This window comes from Empidonax traillii, unplaced genomic scaffold (assembly GCF_003031625.1).
Source record: "Empidonax traillii isolate 1590-97213 ecotype Southwest subspecies unplaced genomic scaffold, ASM303162v1 scaffold269:size870118, whole genome shotgun sequence".
Lineage (NCBI taxonomy): Eukaryota > Metazoa > Chordata > Aves > Passeriformes > Tyrannidae > Empidonax > Empidonax traillii.
This window is the reverse complement of record NW_020955462.1, coordinates 121,132-141,409: the sequence shown is the minus strand read 5'-3', so window position 1 is coordinate 141,409 and position 20,278 is coordinate 121,132. Positions and strand designations below refer to the sequence as shown.

Sequence of the window (20,278 nt, the reverse complement as noted above, 5' to 3'; positions counted from 1 at the left end):
TTTTTTTTTTTTTTTTTAAAACACTGGAAGGTTTGAACTGTGTCCAAAGAATGAGGGATTTGGCTACTTATTGAACATGAGAATGATTTTGAAGTTTATTCTATTTGACTGTGCTCTTTGGTTCTTCTTCTTCCCTGTTTTCATCCTCCCCTTCACACCTGCACAAATCCTGGCCTGTGCTTTGGGCACTGTGGATTTCCAATGTTTAACATGTGATAATTTGATTTATTATTATTATTATTATTTATAATGCACTAATATTTGCCATCCTTGATTTTCAGGAATGTTAATTAATTTATTTGGGCCTTGCAGAAGACCCACATTTGGTGTTTGGGTGTACCCAAGTGCGAAGGAAACCGACCTCCCCTTATTTTTATTAGTAATACCATTTTTACTAACAAATGTTACTATTTTTACTACTAAATTACTAATAAAATATTAGTTTTATGAGTAATTTTAAGCCTTTTTTAATCTTCCGGGGCTGGTCCTTGAGAAAAGCCAAATTTTCCTTGAAATTGTCACTTTCTGACCCTGGAACTGTCTCTGATTTCTGCTGCCAGTTTGCACAATCGAGTGGTTTATTTGGTTGATATTTTAACTAAAGAGCCACAACCCCCTCCCCAACATTTCTGAGGTGCTCCTCTCCATCCCTGTGAGCTCCCTGATGCCTTTGGAAGCATTTTGTGTCCCACAAAAACCCTCCTTTGGCTCCAAGAAAAGCAAATTTTCTCCTTCAGGGAATCTTCTGTTTTCTACTCCGGCATTTAGTCCTTAATATCTTGATTTTTTTTTTTGTTTTTTTTTAGCTTCAACACCAGCCCTGGTGAAGCCTCTAAGACCACAGCAATCTGTCACCTGCCAGAAAATCTGGGAGCTCCTGCTGGGTGCCTTGTGCTCCTAAAGAATTAGATGAATTAATCAGGAGTTGAATTTAAAAGGGCAGGACTTAGAACTTGAAGCTTTACTGGTGGTGTAACAGAAAGAATAATCCACACTTAGTTCTTCTGCTGCTTTCTGGGTCAATTAAATAGGTGTATATCAAGATAGTCAGGGAAAACATATATATGTATAGACATTATATATATAATTTATATATCTGGCAGTTGGTTGTCATTTGAGGAGCTGCAAACGAAATTATTGCCCATGAAGTGTGGACAGTGATCCATCTCCTGAGGCAGCTTCTGGCTGTGTAAGAGCAGTTTCCAACCATTGCCCTTGCAAGGTGAACAGAAAACAGCATCATTTCTCAGGACAGTGGTCTTTCCCTGGGTCAGATCTTCTGCCCTGTTGTGCTTCCATCCTGGATCCAGGATTTGGCATGGTTTGTCCTGCTCCCGTGGCTCAGGGGCATTTCCTGGGATGCTCATCCTACGAACCAGGAGCGCTTTCTGCCCCTCAGCTGCTGCACAGGACTATTCCCAGACCGAAAATCCTCCACCTCGTAGGCGTTTAATTGGTGTTTTGGTTTCCTGGGATGCTGTCCCAGCGCTGCCAAGCTGGGAGGTGCCAGAGCCTGCGCTGTGAGCGTCAGCGCTGGGGCTCTCTGAGCCCTTTGGTGCCGATGCTTTGAGTGTCACGTGGCTGTAAATCCCAGGAGCTGAGTTCTTCCCTCCTCCCGTGTGTGTGTGTGTCTGGCTCCAGCAGGAGCCCTCGGGAAGGGTTTTGGGCTGCAGGTGCCAGGCCCAGCGGGGTCGGGGCTGTGCCAGCCTTGCTCAGGACCCTTGCTCAGTGTCCATGACATCCCACATCTGTTGGGGCTCTTGGTGCTTCCAGTGGTTTGGAGACTGTCCTGGAAATCCCCAGCCGTGGAGATGCTCTTTCCAGCTGGCAGTAAAGGGAAGCTCTTTCATCTGGTGCTTCCTCCCTGATGAGAAACTTCGTTTCTTAAAAGGATTTCTAAAATAACCCATGTATTGTTATATTATACTGTTATCATTTATGCTATTGCTTATATCGATATTACTTATGTGCTATTAAAAATGCTCCTGTTGTTCTCAAGCCCTTGGAGATTCCCAGCTGAGAAGAATCTTGGTGGTCAGGGACAGCAGGGCCATCGTGATAATATTAAACACATAACTTAGTGGTGTCCTTAAGCTCCTTGCACACATGGTGCAGTATTTTATCCTCACAGTAACAGGATTAGGGGTTGTTCCTTTGATGACTAGTGAGTAAAATAAATACATCGTTGGACTAAACCTTTCAGATTTATTCAAACCTCTCTGTCTTTCTTGCAGGTACCCCTGAGGATTTTCCACAGTATTTCCATATGAATCTCACAACAGCTGAACTGACACTCCTCAAGCCAATAAACAGGGATTTACACCAGAAGTTTGACTTGGTTATTAAGGTAATTTTGGCTGAATTCATCTTTCTGTGTTCTTTTGAGAACAAAAAGCTCCGAAGAAAATGTGGGGTGGGCTTGCTTGTCTTTCCTGCAGTGTTCTCTTTTCGTTTTTAGCCTGTCAGGCATCATTTAATGCCATCAAGAGGAGCAAGGGTGTGAAGTGTTTGAGAAAAGGGAATGAGTGATGGCAGAGTCCCAACAGTTCATGTTATACTGTATTAACAAACTAAGTGTCACTTGTTTATCTGCTTCTTGTGGCTCCTGAGAATGCATTTGGTTTCACAGTGTTTCACCTTGCTGCTTTATTTGCTAATTGGAGGATTAAAAGCAAAAGAATAGGAGGTGACAATACCAATATTTGACTGGTTAAATGCACTAAGCTGTTAATTTGACTTTGAGCAGAACTGTACTAAGCTGAAAGAGAAGAGTGAGTGTGCTTTCAAGTGCAGCGTGTTCAAACACAGGGACGTCACAAAGCTCCTGCTGTTTCTTCGTGGCATTTCATTTATTTCTAAACACGTGGATTCAACTCATACAGATAGTTTGGATTAGAAGGGACCTTACAGACCATCTAGTTCCCACCCTCTGCCATAGGCAGGGATGCCACCCACTACCCAAATACAGTGGCAATAAATTTATTAATATACAGGTCCTTTCTGTACCTCCTGGGAAACTGAGCTGTGAATGCAGGAGGGCAGAAGATCAAACAAAATTGCAGCTCAAAATAGTGTTGGATAACTTGGCACCTTTTTAAATACCGTGTTGATTTCCTCCCTTGGTTGATTTTGAGTGCAGCAAAGTACAAAGCTCGTGCGTGCTTCGAGTGGAATCGTTGGATTCTTTGATAAAAGTCTATTTTGGGCCCTTACGTCCCGTTCTGGAGTTCTGCTGTCACTGGGATGGATGTGGAAATGTGGGTGAATTAACATCCAAACAAATGGAGAGGGACTTTTCCCAGGTGGTACAACAGGGGGGAATGGTTTCCCACTGCCAGGGGGCAGGGAGAGATGGGATATTGGGAAGGAATTCTTCCCTGGGAGGGAGGGCAGGCCCTGGCACAGGGTGCCCAGAGAAGCTGCCCCTGGATCCCTGGAAGTGTCCAAGAACAGGTTGGAGCAACCTGGACTGGTGGAAGGTGTCCCTGCCCATGGCAGGGGATGGGACTGGATGAACTTTAAGGTCCCTTGGCTGGTACCAAACCAAACGTCCAGATTCTTGTGTCGCTCATTCTCAGGTTTTCGTTTCTCACCCCGTCAAAGTTGTTGGATCTGATCCTGTTTTATCCATACGATGTTTCCCTTCAAACAGAAAACAGACTGTTTTTGCAACACTCACAAAATTTAATCCTTAAAATATTCCCTCTGATATGAGGAGATCAATTTCTTTTTATTATTATTTTTTTCCCTGTTAAATTATTATGGAAAAGAGTGAAATGGGAAAGGTGGTTAAGTCAATACATGAATATTTGAATGCAGGAAGGAAGCTGGACAGGAAATGGCTGTGCTCACCTCTAGTGCAAAAATTGGACTGCTGATAAATTTTGAATTCTCAAATAGGGAGACAGTGGAAAAAAACCTAAATATCTTAATAAGAAATGCTGGTTTTCAGCCTCTGTGCTATCTCCAGAATGTAACAGATGATAAGGCAAGGAGAAAAACTATTCTGTCCTCCTATGGCACTTCCATTCCCTTCAAGCAATGAGGGCTTTTACAAGAGAACACGTGGATTTTTGGGGGTTGAAATTTCCATGCTGCATCAGCAAGGCCGCCACACAATATGTGGATTTAGAACCTTTAAACTGAAAGGGCTTAGAGTGTTAATAATACTGTAATTAAAATTAGATACACACGGGCATGGCACATGTGGACATGACACTGTGTTCTTGTTACCAGCTCTAAAAAGCGTCAGTGGGGTTTTATTTGTTTTTAAAGCATGTGTATCATGAAACCAAAAGGAGAATTAATCAAATGTTGATGCACTTGGATCCTTTCCTCTTGGAACTTGGGTTATTTATCAATCAGGCGAAATGTAACCTGGCAGTTCTGTTATAATCAGTTTGCACAGAGGACGGGCTGCTGAGGGCTGGATGTGCTTACACAGCCAGGGAAACCTAATTCCTGGAACTGCTGCACTCCAGGGAATTTACCACATCTGGAAGAAACCAGATTTTGCTGAACTTGCTGCACATCTGGTGAGAGGGTTAGAGGAGCCTTTTGTTGATCTCATGGGGGCACCAAGGGAAATCAAGCTGATAATGTAGCTTTAGAGTGGGTTTACATACAGCCTGTGTGGTGCTAAACCACTGTCCACTGTGTTTAATTGCATTTGGAAAATTGAAAAGGATTTCTGTAAATGGGGCAACCCCTGGAGAATGGCCTCTGGATGGGGAGGGAGTGTTTGGAAGCTCTGCAGCCTCTCTGGGCCAGCCTGGTGAAGGTGCCCCACTGTTCTCCCCGTGCCCACCAAGCCACTCATCTCACTGCAGGGACCTGCCAGGGTGGTGGAGCATGAACTGCCCTCATCAACCCAGGGGAGGGATGATTCTCAGCCTCCTCCTGGTCCTCCATCCCCCTGGGAATGGCTCCCACAATTATCTGCTCCCCCAGCACTGAGGGGGGAGGTTCTGGACCTCCCCAGATCCCCCTTCTTGCCTTTCTTGAAGATACAAGTGGCATTTCTTTTGTTCTGGACCTCAGGAACCTTTCAAATGCAGCAGAGAGGGGGGTCTTGCAGTGACATCAGCCACCCCCCCTCCCTTAGCACGTGTGAGTGCATCCCATTTAGGTTGGAAAAACCCCCAGAGATCCCCAATTCCAGCCGTTCCCCAGCACTGCCAAGCCCAGCACTGTCCCACATCCCCAAGGGCAACATCCACACGTCCTTTGAACATGGAGATTTTTCCCAATGCCTCAGAAACTTCATAATTGCAGTGTTTGGTTGGTTTTTGCAAACCTTCAGCTCTTCACACCCTGTTTTGGTCTTTTGGCTCAGTGCATCTGGTCACCTGAGTTATCTTTGCTCAGGGTGGCTCCAATTTTCCCCCCTTCCCACGTATCTTAATGAATTTATTTTCTTGCATTTAAGAGTTCTTTGCTTTTCTAAGTTTTGGGTTTCAACTCACAGTGACAGATGAGAAAAAGAATAAAAGAAGTGTATTTCCATTAAATACTTGCTCAGTCCACTTCCTGAGGAGGCTGCTATCTCCCACATAATTAGTCTGGTTGAATTGCTGTGCATCTCCTGTAGGTATTAAGTACAATTACTGGTCTTTTAAATTAGCTATTCAAATGTTCATCCCTCAGGTGAACTCAGCATTCAACTAATTCTCTTTGAGACCTCCCTTTTTCTATCCTGTGTTTAATCTAGTAATGAGAGCCGATGTAGAATTGAAAATCTGAGTGCAGGGACAGGAGAGGGGGGAACAAAAGGGTGCAGAAAACCCAAACCTTTTCCTATCCATTACTAAAATGTTGCCTAATATCAGTCTTCAGAGTTGTCACAGACATATGGAAATGGCAAGTTTTCCCCACCTTTAGCAGCAAGGTAAAAGACTTCCCTGCCTTCAGAGTGTTGTCACAGATTGACATTACAAAAAAACGGTGATTGTGAGATAAGACTGACCCTAAATTGTGTGTCAGCCCTCCCAGAGCAGTGAAACCATTAAAATCGATACTGGCTTTGTTCTGTAATGTCTCTCCTTGACAGAAATGGCTGTATTTGCTTCCTGCAGTAAACAGGCGTCTTTGTTCATGTAAAGCTCAGACATCCATCACTGAAAACTTGGCGTAACAACTTCATAGTTGGTGTTGTTCTTGAAGGGAAGGGAAGAAGAGAGACTTGTATTCTTTGGAAAGGTGGTCTCTGTAACTGTGACTGTTCACTGCACCACAGCCTGGCTGATCCTGAAGTCACCTGATCCGTGACCAAAAAAAAAAAAAAAAAAAGTCTGTTTTGGGGTTTGGGGTTTTTTTTTAAGCACAGTGTCTAGACACATTATGTGCCAATTTAATTTCCCTGCCACATCACAAGCTTCACTGACAGTAAAGTCAAATTTCTTCTGAGTTCCAAAGGTACTCCGTGCTTCTTGTCCTTAAGCCATTTTTTAATCCATATCAGTGGTTCTTTCCTTGTGCTGTGCTTTGTGACCTTGGGAATTAATCCAGTGTGTGACATATAATCCTAAATCTTAGCCTAAATCTAGATAATTTATGTCCCTTGTTTCACCCAGAGCTCCCAGTTCAGGTATGTTCTTCAAACTTTGTCAGCCTTGTCAGCCCTGACCTTCCCTCGCTGTCTTTGTGCTGGCTGCTCCTTAGTTTAATTACATTAATTCAAATACTGCAGCACAGAATTACAGAATGGCCTGATTTGGAAGGGACCTCAAAGACCATCCCATCCTGCCCCCTGCTGTGGGCAGGGACACCTTCCACCAGCCCAGGTTGCTCCAAGGGCCATCCAGCCTGGCCTGGGACACATCCAGGGAGAAGCCCAAATGAAAATCCCACTCCTGTAACGCTGGGGAGGTGGATTTGGGGGCAGAGGGAGGGAGTCCTGTCCAGGGATCTGTAGGAAGCACTGTGCACCCACGTGTGCTGTCAGCATCTTTGGGGCTCAGCTCTCTTGCTGGTGCCTTGGGTCCTGTTGTACAGTCAGCAGCCTCCAGTTCTGTTTTGTCCTTCACAGATTTTTTTCCAAAACTCTCAGTGCTGAGAGTTTGAGGAGCTGTGTTTGCTCACGTGCTGCGGACCTTTGGGTTTCTTTTGACCTCGTAAAATTTACTGGGATGAAAAGTCTTTCTGTTCTTCTCTCCTCCTAAATTTTGATTGTTTGTTTGTTTCTCACAGAAGAGGGATCTGCCCAGGGCTATCCATTTCTTTACCTGGATTTTGATTGTTAACTCCAGGCCATCCCCAGTCAGTCTCTGTTTGTAGCTGAACTTGGCTGAGAGCCCTTGACGAGCGAGGTGTTTTTCAGGCTGAACAAGACAACGGCCACCCCCTTCCCGCCTTCGCCAACCTGCACATCGAGGTCCTCGACGAGAACAACCAGAAGCCTTATTTCACCAGATCCACGTACGAGGGCTTCATCCTGGAATCCTCCCCCGTGGGAACCACCGTCTCGGACAACCCCAGCCTCAGCTCTCCCCTGCAGGTCGTGGTGCTGGACAACGACGTGGAGGAGGTATGTGCTGGTCCCTGAGAGCGTCCTCCTTCTGTTTGCATCGTGATTGTCTTCAGGGCTCTTCCTTTTTTAATTTTTTAATTGAGACAAAGCAGGTTTGACCGATGAATTGGAAGTGAAAACCACCTCAAATCCACAACTTTTAAGTTGTCACTGAAAGGTACCTTTGCGTCGCTGCACTGGAGTGATTTGTTGTCCCAAGAAGCTGTTTTAAAGCCCAAATTCCTGTAGAATATCTCCTTCCTGCCCATTAAAACATCTGCCTCGTTTTGTGGGCATTGATGAAAACCCTTTGAAAGGCAGATGGGAATGGCTGTTGGAAGTGGGGGCTGGATAAAAGGTGTGGAATGAGGGTGTGGGACATCAGCAGGTGTTGCTGAGGGTCTGGACTGCTTGTGAAACACTCCTGTTGGGTCTTGTTAAAAGCAAGTGTCTTGTTTGATCAAATTCCTGGGATTCTGGATATTGGTATAGGAATAATCGAGGTGTGTTTATGAATATAATACCTTGTGTTTATAAATATAATAAATATAAATATATAACACCTTGTGCTGAACAGAATCTCCTGGTGGGATGTGTTCCTGAGCACAGCAGACCACTGCTGCTAATGCCACAGTTTCATGGCCTTTGTAAACTGCTAATTTGAGGCGTTTTCCTGGAAGAGTAAGGAAGCCAGTGGCTTGGGAAGCCTTATGTAAAGAGCCCTCAGATCAGACTGTTTGAATTCCTCCTCTCAGCTTTGATTTACTCAGGTCTTAAGGTACCCGTGTGGCTTAATTTAATTTATGCCATTTAAACAGACCACTTAATTGTATCAGCACTTGGCAGGGCTGCTCTAGTTAAAGGTCTGTTTGCCATGTCACAGCTGTAAATTAATTTTTGGAAGGTTTATAGCGGGACTCAATTATAATTCCCACGGGGTTTAAATTCAGAACGTGTTTCGTTCTTCCTTTTTTTTTTTTTTTCATCCTCAAGACACACAGAGTTCAGATGCCCACTTTCCTCCTGCTTTTATCAGAGGACAGGGAGGCATTTTAACAGGAAATACAATCTCTACTGATTCTTCAGTTAGAAGACAGAATACATTATGTCTGGCCAGTGCCACTAGTGGGAACTGAGATGCACAGGCACGGAGAGGGGTTGATGTCAGCGTCTCGTCAGCAACCCTGACTCAGTAAATACACTCATTTACTGAGGAACAGTGAACACAGCAGAACATTCAGGCCTGCAGGAGTTATTGAGCATAACCTGTGCTTAGAAACCCACCCTGAGCTGCCATTTAGGCCTTTCCAGGTTTGTGTTTCCTCGCTGGGATTCATCCTGTGCCCTGTTTTCCCTCCGTAGGTCGCCCCAGGTGCCCTGCCCGTAGGTATTGGGTGCTGTGTTTGAGAAGCTCCTTTTCTTGCTTGAATTGTGTGATTTCTTTGTTTTGCCCTCCTCCTCCCTTTCTCTCTGCCCTGGTGGTGTTTGAGGCTGGGGCTGTCCCTTGGTTTGTGAAGCCTGCAAAGAGCCCTTTAAGCACACTGGACCAAATTCAGGGCATGAAGTCACGTACTTCATGAGAAGGTTCATTAAGTGCTTAATGTTCATTAAATAATTATATGTCTTCACAGACATCTCAAGTATTCCAAAAGGTCCTTTTTTAATTGAAAAAGTACCTCCTAAACCGTGTCAGGTTTAAAAGTACCTACTAAACCCTCTCAGGTTGGAACTCTGTGCTTGAAATGGCCCTTGCAGGTTGCATGTGCGCTCTTTTGTGTGGATTCTGATCCTCTCCTACATAAAACTACACACTAAACAGTTTCTCAGAGACCACTGTTTAAGTCCAGGCCCTAAAATAAAATAGTTTAGAAAAATGAAAGTACTGGCAACAGTGTTTGCAGCACTGCTGGGTTGTTTCCCCATGGTGTCGTATTCCCTCACGTGGGATGTTCAGTCAAGTGATCTGACTTTCTTGCAGCACAAAATGTGATAATAACGTAAAATACCCATGCTAATGATGTAAAGGCATAAGAGTGCTTTTCCAGATTAAGGAAAGATTCAGGAAATAAATTGCTCTGTGGGTCTGACGTGCATGGGAGGTACGTGAACTAGGCATTGATTGCTGTAAAGGCAATTTAACTTCCACACTAGGATAACATCTCTAATACAGGAATAGCAAAGGAACAGGATGGATTACTCGGAGAGGGCGTGGGATCTCCATCGTTGCTTTTCCTGAGGAGCAAATTAGGGGAAAAAATACTGTTTATTAGTGTTCAAAATGACACGGCAAGCGAGGAGTGTAACACCTCACCGGCGTTTTTGGAAATTAAATTTTTGCCTGACTTTACAGTGTCTGCAAAGGGAACAATTATTGGCAACTAGCTCCTGTAATTTTTCACTGCTGTTTGCATTGCTGACTGGAAAAGGAATTGTAATTTTCCCGGGAGCTGGCATTGCAGCAAAGCTTCAGGGAACGAGAAACCACTCGTTTGGAACACTGGGATAGTTCTTCCACGTAACTGGCAGCAGCTGGAAGGGTTTCTCCTTCAAACTGGGCAGTCTTTGCCTTCCAAAGCCTGGACTTTGTTTTGGCTCACTGAGAGAAGTTCTTCTTTCTCCTTCTGATTGTACTGATGTTGTCCTGGGAGTCGTTCACGATGCCACTCAGTGCCTGTTGGTGACATCCCCAGTGCTCTGGGGGGTCCAGTCCTACAGGACTGACACTAATGGCAGGCAGGAATGAACCTTCTGGAAGCATTTTGGACTCAGATTGAGAAGATATCGAGAGAAGAAGAGCCTAATGCTCCAATTTTTGGTTAATTTGCTGAATTTGGCTGTTCGTGCCCGTGCTGGGTGTCCTGCCCTGCACGGGGCGGGTTCTGTGCAGCGATGGTGGAAAGCAGGTTGTAAACCCCTGAATCTTCTGTTGGGTTTTACTCATCCCTCTGATCCCTCATCTCCACGTTATTTTGGGGCAGTTTAAATCAGTTTTTATGGGACTTGTCTCCCAGCCTTTTGTGTTTTCTGGGGTGGAATTCGCACTCCACCAGCCCGGCCTCATCTGACAGAAATAAACTCTCGCTCGTGACCGAGAGCAGCACGAGAAGTCAGGTTAAATTAACCACGTTATGGGCAAGGACACAGGAATTTGTTGGAATGCTGGAGGCAATAAAAGCTAATGCAGTTTGTTTGCAAATTTAACTAATGTAGAGTGACCCTTGCAGTCCAATCAGTTAAATAACTCAATAACATCTCGAAAGAGATGGAAGTGGGGAGTGACTGAAGTACTCATGAAGACATGAGTAAACTTACAATGCCCTGACTTGCCTTCATTTACTTTGAAATGTTACTTTCTAATGGAAACGGTGCCACGGTTCATTTATTATGTTTTTTTTTTTTTCCCCTTGATCAACTGAGAAGTTCATAATTCTGCATCAGTGTATTTTGATTCTTTTTGAGACGCAGAGAGCCTCTGAGCTGCATCTATTTAATGATGCACTTCAACACATCATTATACTTTTCATTGCACCAACCCAACTGTTTTATTGCTCTGTTAATCAAGATCAGTTTTGGTTTGGTTTTAATATGCCTGAATCTGGTTTCTTATATTGTTGTATTTGGCTTAGAAATTACTGTTTCAATGGGGGAAAAAAAGCACAGTCATTTAAAACTAACAGATGCAGGTATTTGTTTACCATTGGATTTTCTCACTCTGGAGGGTAAAGTAGGGTTTTAATACATTTTTCATGAAGAAGATTAGATTTTTAGGCCAGCAGTGGGGGGTTTTAGTTTTGGTTTTTTTGAGGATTCTTAGTCACAGGCTTTGTAGTTTCTGCCTATTTAGGTTTCAGATAAAGCAAACACTTGCATCAAATGATTGGAGAGTTAATAGTGCAGCTGAATTTCTAATAAAACACCCTTTTTTTTCTTGATGTGGTTTGAAGACCAAGGACCCCCAGCTCCACCTCTTCCTGAACGATTACAACACGTTTTTCACTGTGACTCAGAGTGGCATCACCCGCTACCTCACCCTGCTGCAGCCCCTGGACAGAGAAACCCAGCAGCTCTACACCTTCTCGGTGAGTGACCACCCCTGCAGCCTCAGCCACAGCTTGCTGGGAGGAGAAAGGCTTAGTTCTGACATCCTTGGGCATCAGGAAAATGGCCCAGGAGGAGCAAACAGCGAACCCAGGGGAGCTGATGGGGGTAGTGCCTTCCTCCAAACTGCTTCTTCCAATTTGAGAGCAGCATTTTGATCCCCCTGAGCATCATGTCCACGGTCCCAGGTGTGTCCCCTGCTCCTCACCCCCCTCCCATGGCAGCATCTGAGCCCTCTTGTTTTTTATCCCTGGCCTTTGAGGCCATCGGTGCCTTTCTTTTCTCGTCCCCCTGAGCCGGGAACGGGACACCTGTCTTGGTCTTTTTGCTTGATTTCAGGAGCAAATAAAAAAAAAACCAGGCTGCAATAAACCACAGCCAGCAGTATTTAAAAAAAAATAATTTATAAATAGCTAAAAATGGACTTAGTTGTCCCTCAGGCTGTGAGTAAACAACGGCCCTGCAGCAATTTGGAAAGGGGCTGTTCCTCCGCAGGGGTTCCCAATCTGTGCCTCCCTATTTTCTGTCCTTTTAGCAGTCGAGAGGAGAGCTCACATCTCCTCTCTGGAGTAGAAAAGGTCCTTAGCTCTTCAAGTGCCACCCCGGAACGCTCTCTTGGAGGTTTAACAGAGGTGGAGGAGCTCCTGAGTGAGGTGGGACTTGACAGGTGGCTCATCCCTCCCAGCCACAGACCGTGCTTCCTATCCTGGCCCCAACCCCGGGGAATTGTAGGTGATTCCCCCTCATTTCTCCTGCTCACCTGACACAAAGAGCATTTCAAAGGCGTGGGTTGGCTTTTGCTTTTCCCCTGCAGAGTCTTGCCCTCTGTATCTCAGGCTCAGCTGAAGCCTGGTGGAATTCTGAAGGACGGAGAGAAGTGAAATGCCCATTTTCTGTTGTATTTCCTCACAGCTGGAGTTGTAATAAGGACAAACCATTAACATATGTTCCTGTTCTGCTTATTTTTTTTTTTTCCTGCTGAAGATGACAGCTTCTGATGGAGTCCAGGAGAGCGTCCCAGTGACCGTCAATATCGTGGTGATCGATGCGAATGACAACTCCCCCACCTTCTCCAACATCTCCTACAATGTCAAGATTTATACGGACATGAAGCCCGGGGAAGGTGTTATAAAGGTAATTTCAGGTCTTTTTTTATTGGCTTTGTCAACTCAGTAGATTGGAAACCAGCTAGAAGTTAATTTTGTGTATCTCCATCCGCTTCATTAGGTAAATAACCATTAAAATTGCTCCTCCCAACTGTTGGGCCTGTCTTAGATGTTCAGCTGCAACTCAGCTGTTTCACCCGACATTCCACAAAACCTTTTCAGCTGGAAAATTTCAAAAGAAGAAATAGCATTCTCCTCTATTAGCAGGATATTGCCATAAAATGCTCTGGGGGAACAGGTAAACAGCTGAGCAGAACACAACCAGGAATGTTTTTACCACGTCATAAAGGCTGTTGGTTTCCACAAGTCGTTTGTTCGTGGAGCAAATGAGCAGTGACAAATGTGCTGCCCAGGGAGAAGCAGCTTTGATTAAAGTTTGCCAGCACTCATTTATGTCTTAGTGCAGGGCTGGAGGTGAATCCTGGTGGCACTGAAGTGAATGGAAAAAGGTTTATTTTGGGTGGTCCTTCTTCTGAGATGCCAGTGGGTGAGGACAAGATCCCGCTGGTGGAGGCAGTGGGAATATTGGGAAAATAAAACTCATCAGCTGACTTGAGTAATAAAATGCCAGTTTCTGAATTATAGTCAGGAATTAATCAGGGCAGCAGTGATTTAGCAGCAGTAGGAGAGGGCTCAGTGTCTGTTCTGGCACACGCCCCCCTTGAGCTGTAATTGTGCGTTTGCATCTTTGCTTCCTCAGTCGTGGTTTTCTTGCCTTTTCACCAATCTCCTTAAGCTACAAGTGCTTAAAAACCATCAGGGAGAGTCAGGGGGGCATTTTCAGCAAGATTTGAGGGAAAGATCAAAGTTTTAAGCACCATTAAGTTCCTTCAAGCGATGCATAAGCAGAAACAAAAGATACCAAATATTGTTGTCCTGAAGGGCACAGGGAATGGCTTCCCACTGCCAGGGGGCAGGGATAGATGGGATATTGGGAAGGAATCCTTCCCTGGGAGGGTGGGCAGGCCCTGGCACAGGTTGCCCAGAGAAGCTGTGGCTGCCCCTGGATCCCTGGAAGTGTCCAAGGCCAGGTTGGACGAGGCTTGGAGCAGCCTGGGCTGGTGGAAGGTGTCGCTGCCCATGGCAGGGGGTGGGACAGGATGGTGTTTGAGATCCTTTCCAGCTCAGGTCATTCTGTGGTTCCATGATAATGGAACTTTGGGCTGCTTGGCTATTTGGAAAGCTGCTTATCTTTTCCTGTATAACCCCCCAGGCTTTCCTTAGGCTGGGAAGGTGGGTTTGTGCTGCCTTATTTCAGTTTTCTTTCTGCTTTATAAAGACCTCAGAGGCCAAGCTGACCTTTCTTTTCCATTTTTTGGAACCCTGACACAGTGATTTTGATGGCATGTTCTTGGTACACAGAACAAACTCCCCATGTAACCCCAGCTCATCCCTGGGGTGAGGATCCTTTGAGATCCTCTCCTCAACCCTGACAGTTCCCACAGGAAGATGAGCCAGGTCGGATGTGATTAGTTCATAAAAACCACTCTCTGATGTGAGGAAGTAGGTTAGAAAAAGAACAGTGACCTCAGAAAATCTGTACAGGCTCATAATCATTTATTATAATAATCAGGCTGATTTCAGGGAGGATCAAGACAGATTTTCCTTTATGAGTCATGTCATCCTGCTCCCAAAATGCAAATGTTGCTACAGCACTGGAAGTGCTCTCATGGAGTTGCCACTTTGCTTTTATTATCCTGAGGGTAAGAAGGGATTGAGTTTTTTTTTTTTTTTTTTTTAGCTGAGTGCAGTTGCATGAAAATGTACAAATAAAATATATCAATAACCCCAGTTTGTACTTTCTCATTGCCCCATTTTGTGGGGAGCTGGCTTGATTTTATTACTGAAAAAAAAACCCCAAATCATATTAATTAATAGTTTATATCGTGTTTGCTGTCTGGCATGCTCCAAAAAAAAACTTAAAGAAAATAAAATAATCCATAATTTCTGCTTGAAAATAACCAGAACTAGCAGGAAAATACAGTGATCACAGGCAAAATTCAATTTTTTCCCCCTATTCTTTTCTTTCTCCCAGCGTGGTTAGTGCAAGGAATTTGCCTTCTTTCCCTGTGGCCTTTCACAGAAGTGAGCAAAAGTTTTTATTTCAGTACATGTGGAACTGTTTGAGGCCTTGGTTGAGGAGAGTAAAGTGAAGTTTAAATGTCTTTACATTCTGTCCCTTCCACCTTGAAAATGTCTGGTTTTTCCTTCTGCTTTTATAATTATTTTATTGTGGCGACTGAGACTGAGAAATGTGTCACTGAAAACAGTTAAATGTGTGGCAAATAACATTCGTCACTAGGAAGACTGCTTGATAGCAAACCTATTAAAGCACTTAATTCCATCTTTGTTATTTTATTTATTTTGCTGTCCTGTTTTCCACTCTTTCACTGCTATGATTTAAGCTGGTTGCACACTGCTGGTTGGAGCATGGAGCAGTGGTAGCACCCTCACAGACAAGGATTTCTCCCCACTGTCCCATCTAAAACACTAAAAGTTTCCTCCAAGTATCAAATGAGTCTGACCAGAGCTGATACTGTGACCAAAATGCCTTGGTAAGCGTAAGGTCATCCTTCTGAATCTCCCTTCTCTCCCAAGAAAATCACTCCTTGCGGCAGCAGAACATGCACCTACTTTGCAAAATTTGCAGTACATTAAATATTAACGCAGCGGAGCTGGCACTGCTGCATGCAAAGTGTCTGAGGAGAGTAAAATAAACCTTCTCTTGCTCTTCTTCCCTCTATATTTTAGCCCATGTTGCTCAAATCTCGTTAACTATGAAGCTCTATCGGTCTGGGACAGCTGGGGATGGAATTTCTAAAATCATACATTATGGCAGCCGTTGAACTTTAATTCTGTTTCATTCCAGTTTTGATTCCTGCTTTTGCCCCCAAAATGTTATTCAAATCACTTATCTTTCCAAGCATTCAGCATTTGTGGGTTTAATTAACCTTCTAAGTATATGGGCTTGTGTAGTCAATTAATTTTCCCTTTTCAGGCTGTCACAGTAAAAAGTGGCCTGGTTCCAAATCCTGTCATTAAATACTTAGGGCCTTGTGCTTTGCATAAAGCCTTTATTTATCTTTTTTTTTTTTGTGTGCGAGTGTTACTTTTGAAGTTCAGCTGAGAAGGTTTATTACAGCTCTTTTTATAGCTGTGTCACCGAGATGGGTTTTTGCTCCCTGGGAGGTTAATGAACATGTCCAGCTGTTGTGGAGAGACAGAAGGAGTGAATAAAGTGCAGCCTTCATCCTTTTGAGAATTTCAAAAGAAAATATAGAATGAGCGAGATAAAAACCCTCACACGTGGATATAAATTTGGGGTTGAAGCCTTTTAAGGGGAGATGAACTCCCATTTCATGATTTTTCGGGGGCATTTCAAGGGTTTATCCCGTGTCTAAAAACACCTTCGGAATAAAGATTTGCTCTTTTAAGTGCAACCAGTTCAAGAAAATTAAATAGTTCCGTGCTGGAGATTTGCTTTGGGTCACCGTGCTGGGTGTGAAAGAAGCAGAACACTGATTGCTTCAGGAGAAAAGTGGCTTAATTAATGGGCTTTTTAGTTGGTGAGTCCTGTGCACGCCCTGTTCCATGTGCAAAATGATTTGGACCTGCCCGAAGTAGCTGAGTTCCCAACAGCAGGAATAGCTTGTTTTCCTAACAAAGAGGGTAAACTTTTGTTCATATATTTAAATGTTAGCATTTCAGTCAGCACATTCTGTTTAAGATATTGTGTGCTTAGGTCTTGGGTTTGAACACGGTTTGGACTTTCTGCATGAAATGTCGTATTTCACTGAGCCTGTGCAGAATCAGAAATATCTTACAAAGCAATTAGATCCCTGAGGTTTTCCCTGGAAGTGTTCAAGGCCAAGCTGGATGGGGCTCTGACCAACCTTCTCGTGGAAGGTGTCCCTGCCCAGTGCAGGGGGGGTTGGAACTGCGGGATCTTTAATGTCCCTTCCGAGCCAAACCATCCTGGGATTCCCTGATTCAGTGACTCACACTCTCCCCTCGGTGGTTAAGCTTGTATGAAAATGTGATTAACTCACATATTACACCTTTGGCTTCCTGTTTTAGGGACGAGGTTTGGCTTCTGCTCTTCCAGTTTGTCAGCCATCCTTGGGCAAAGGTGGTTTGGCAGATGTAGGAGGTAGTTTGGCAGATGTAGATGATGTTCTGGCATCTGTAGGGGGCGGTTTCACAGATGTAGGAGGTGGTTTGGCAGATGTAGGTGGCGGTTTCACAGATGTAGGAGGTGGTTTGGCAGATGGAGGTGGCGGTTTCACAGATGTAGGAGGTGGTTTCCCAGCTGCAGGAGGTGGTTTGGCAGGTGTAGGTGGTGCTCTGGGCATGTCTGACCTGCTGAAGTTTGGGTGTGATGCTGCATGGACTGATAGGTTATTTTAGAGGGTAGCATAGCAGAGATGTCACCGAGCTCCTCTACCTGTCTGCAGTGCTGCCACCTCTGAGGGTGTCCCAGGGGATGAAAGAGGTTTATCCTGCTGGATGCTCAGGTGCTGCTCCTGTGGCTTTACGTCCTCCCACGTGCTGTTTGAGGGGACAGATAGTTACAGGAAATGAAAAGCCACCTGAGGAACCAGTGTGCGTTTTGCATCAGCAAAACAACCCCTAAGGGAAGAAGAGCAGCTCGACCAAGGCTGGGTGGGGCTCTGAGCGACCTGATCTAATGGAAGGGTTGGAATGAGCCTTGGAATGAGCCTTGGAATGAGATGGGCTTTAAGGTCCCTTCAGACCCAAACCATTCTGGGACTCTATTCTGTCACTGAAAGCACAAACATTGCCTGAGCTCCAGTTTCTGGCCAGGAACATTGTCCGTGTGTATCCATAAGGGAACAATTGCCTTTCCTTCCCCTTGGCTCTTTATGTGCACATTAACACAAACTTTGAAACCTCCTGGCAGTACCTAGGCTGTCCCTTTGAACGGTGTAGGGAGAGGTGGGAACTTCCAGTAAATAAATACAGCCCTGTTGTTACTTTTGCAGCATAATATGTGTCTTCTTCTCCCTCCCCTCCTTTATAGGAAGTGTTATAAATTCCAATCCACAGAGACTGTGAACTTGGTCTTAACTAAGTTTCCTAATTTGTGCCTTAAAATAAGTGGCTGGCAGTCTTCAGTGAGCAGTTTTTTCCCTGCTTCGTGATGTTTTTACACCTGTGACCCTTCATTTAAACTGTATCTTTGTTGGACAGTGGTTAGAAATTCCTGCCTACGTTCCAGCTGTTGGAGTTTGCCCTCTGCCTCCTCTCCCCCTCCGAGTTGCCTCCCCCCACCCCACCCCCCCCCAATCCTGCGAAGGCCCAACACTGACACTGTGGTTTTAATTCCAGCTCACAGCTGTAGATGCGGACGAGGGACCCAATGGCCAGATAGTGTATGAAATTTTGGCTGGGGCTCAGGGAGACTTCGTCATCAATGAGCGAACGGGCCTTGTGACCATCGCTCCGGGAGTGGCGCTGGCAGTGGGGCGCTCCTACGCTCTCACTGTCAAGGCTTCTGACAGTGCTCCTCCTGCAGAGAGAAGGTAAATGCAGCTTTCCTCAACCCCCCCACCCCGGCAGCGCTCCCTCCGTCCCTCCACCCTGCCGTGCCACCCCGCGCGGTGGAAGGAGAAGGGTCACGTTAGAACTCTTTCCCTTTCTGCTCCTTCAAATTCTCTTTGCCTTGTTTCCTTCCCTCCCTCTGCTTTTTGTGGTTTTATTTGCCTGCAATAGCCCGGTTGTGATGTCACGTGTGCGTGTCCATTCGCTGGGAGGAGCTGAGGTGAGGGGATGTCAGGAGGAAAGCAAGTGGGAAGGGAGATGGTTTTTTGTTCAGAAGGCAGAGAGGATCAGCAGTAATCTGGTTGCTGAGCTGGAGACCTTCTGTCCGGGTGAAGCACGTGCAAGGTCACCCAGACTTGGCATGATGGGGCCACACCTGACCAGCTGTGCCCCCCACTAAGACCTGAATTCCCACCAGCAGAATTATTTGTTTTCCCCCCGCTGCAAATTTAGGATGGTCAGGATAGGACCCTCTCATGCCTGTGGCAGGGAGTGGAAAACATGACCTTTAAGGTCCCTTCCAACTCAGACCACTCTCTGATTCTATCAGTTCAAAAAAGTTAAGGTATTGAGTCCTGCCGACCTGGATCTTTGGAGTTTGGGTTCTAAATATGGCAGTTGTGCCCAAATGTCATTTCAGGAAGGTGTGGGGGTGCAAAAAAATGCCTCTCTATGGTACTGATGATGTGACAACCTCCCTGTTCCAAGGAGGGTGACAGGAAGGAACAACAGGTTCCAGCTTTTTAACCTCTCCCAGCCGTGAAGTGCAAATCATTTCCTCACCTGGGGGTGTGAGAAGGAAAGGTAATACAGGTAATGAGTGGCCAGGGACACCTTCCACCAGCCCAGGCTGCTCCAAGCCCCGTCCAACCTGGCCTGGGACACTTGCAGGATCCAGGGGCAGCCACAGCTTCTCTGGGCACCCTGTGCCAGGGCCTGCCCACCCTCTCAGCCAAGAATTCCTTCCCAATATCCCATCTCTCCCTGCCCTCTGGCAGTGGGAAGCCATTCCCCCTTGAGCTGTCACTAAATGCCCTTCTGTTGTGGTGAACAAAACCCATTTTTGCTTCCAGAACTTGATTGAAAATAACTCAGCCTGGACCTTATTTAGATGTAGCAGAATCAGGAAGAACATGGCACAGAACAATATATTTTTTTAACTATTCAGCAGTGGAAAGGGGATAAACACACTGAACCCCAGCTCTCGGGATATGTGTCCCATACACAGGCAGCAGCTATCCCAAGAAAAGAGGCAGCCAGTGCTCAGGGGATGTTTTCCCTGCTAGTTTTTTGTGTCTGTTGATCATTTGGTGATGGTGTTTTTCTCTACTCCATCAACAGAAGCGTGGAACGTTAATTCAGGAAGATCAGGGGATGCGAGGGGATAGTTTAAAATAGCCAGGAAGACAGGAGGTAATACTTAAGGAGGCAGTTGGGGAATTTTTGGGCACAACTGGAAGATTGATGGGCTGTTAAGAGTCAGCTTGTACCTGGTGTTAAGGTAGAGTTGGTGGGTTGGCCTTGGCCAGCTGTTGGACACCCTCCCAGCCATCTCACTACCCCTCCTCAGCAGGACGGGGGAGAAGATGAGGTGGGAAAGCTCTTGGATTGAGGTCAGAACAGGGAAGTCACCAGTTACTGTCACATGAGAGGCAGGTTTGACCTGGGAAGAATTGATTTGACTGATCGAGTGGAAATTCCAGCCCTCACAGCAGGGGGGGAACTCCAGGAAGGTCCCAAACCAGTGTAGGGTTCCGTGGTCCTACAGATCTGTGCCCCAGGGGACAGAGCTCCTGCAGCCCTTCCCTGCTGGTGGCATTTGTCCTTCTGGACAGGGCACACTGGGGGGTTTGTTGTCTTGGAGGATAGCCAGGGTGCTGTGGGACAGTCCCCAGCACATCTGTTGTGGTGTTCCAGTGCTCTGCCCAGCTCCCATCGGTGACCC

General features: G+C 45.5%; 1 protein-coding gene across 10 annotated transcripts in view; it reads left to right on the top strand.

The window, feature by feature from the left end:
* PCDH15 (protocadherin related 15) overlaps positions 1–20,278 on the top strand; it is a 315,783-nt gene that overhangs the window by 200,736 nt on the left and 94,769 nt on the right. For all 10 annotated transcript variants that reach the window (XM_027889680.1, XM_027889686.1, XM_027889679.1 and 7 more), the window contains 5 exons: positions 2,235–2,347; positions 7,319–7,525; positions 11,452–11,586; positions 12,590–12,739; positions 18,121–18,314. In XM_027889680.1, coding sequence (XP_027745481.1) covers positions 2,235–2,347; positions 7,319–7,525; positions 11,452–11,586; positions 12,590–12,739; positions 18,121–18,314 — 799 coding nt within the window. The remainder of the gene's footprint in view (positions 1–2,234; positions 2,348–7,318; positions 7,526–11,451; positions 11,587–12,589; positions 12,740–18,120; positions 18,315–20,278) is intronic.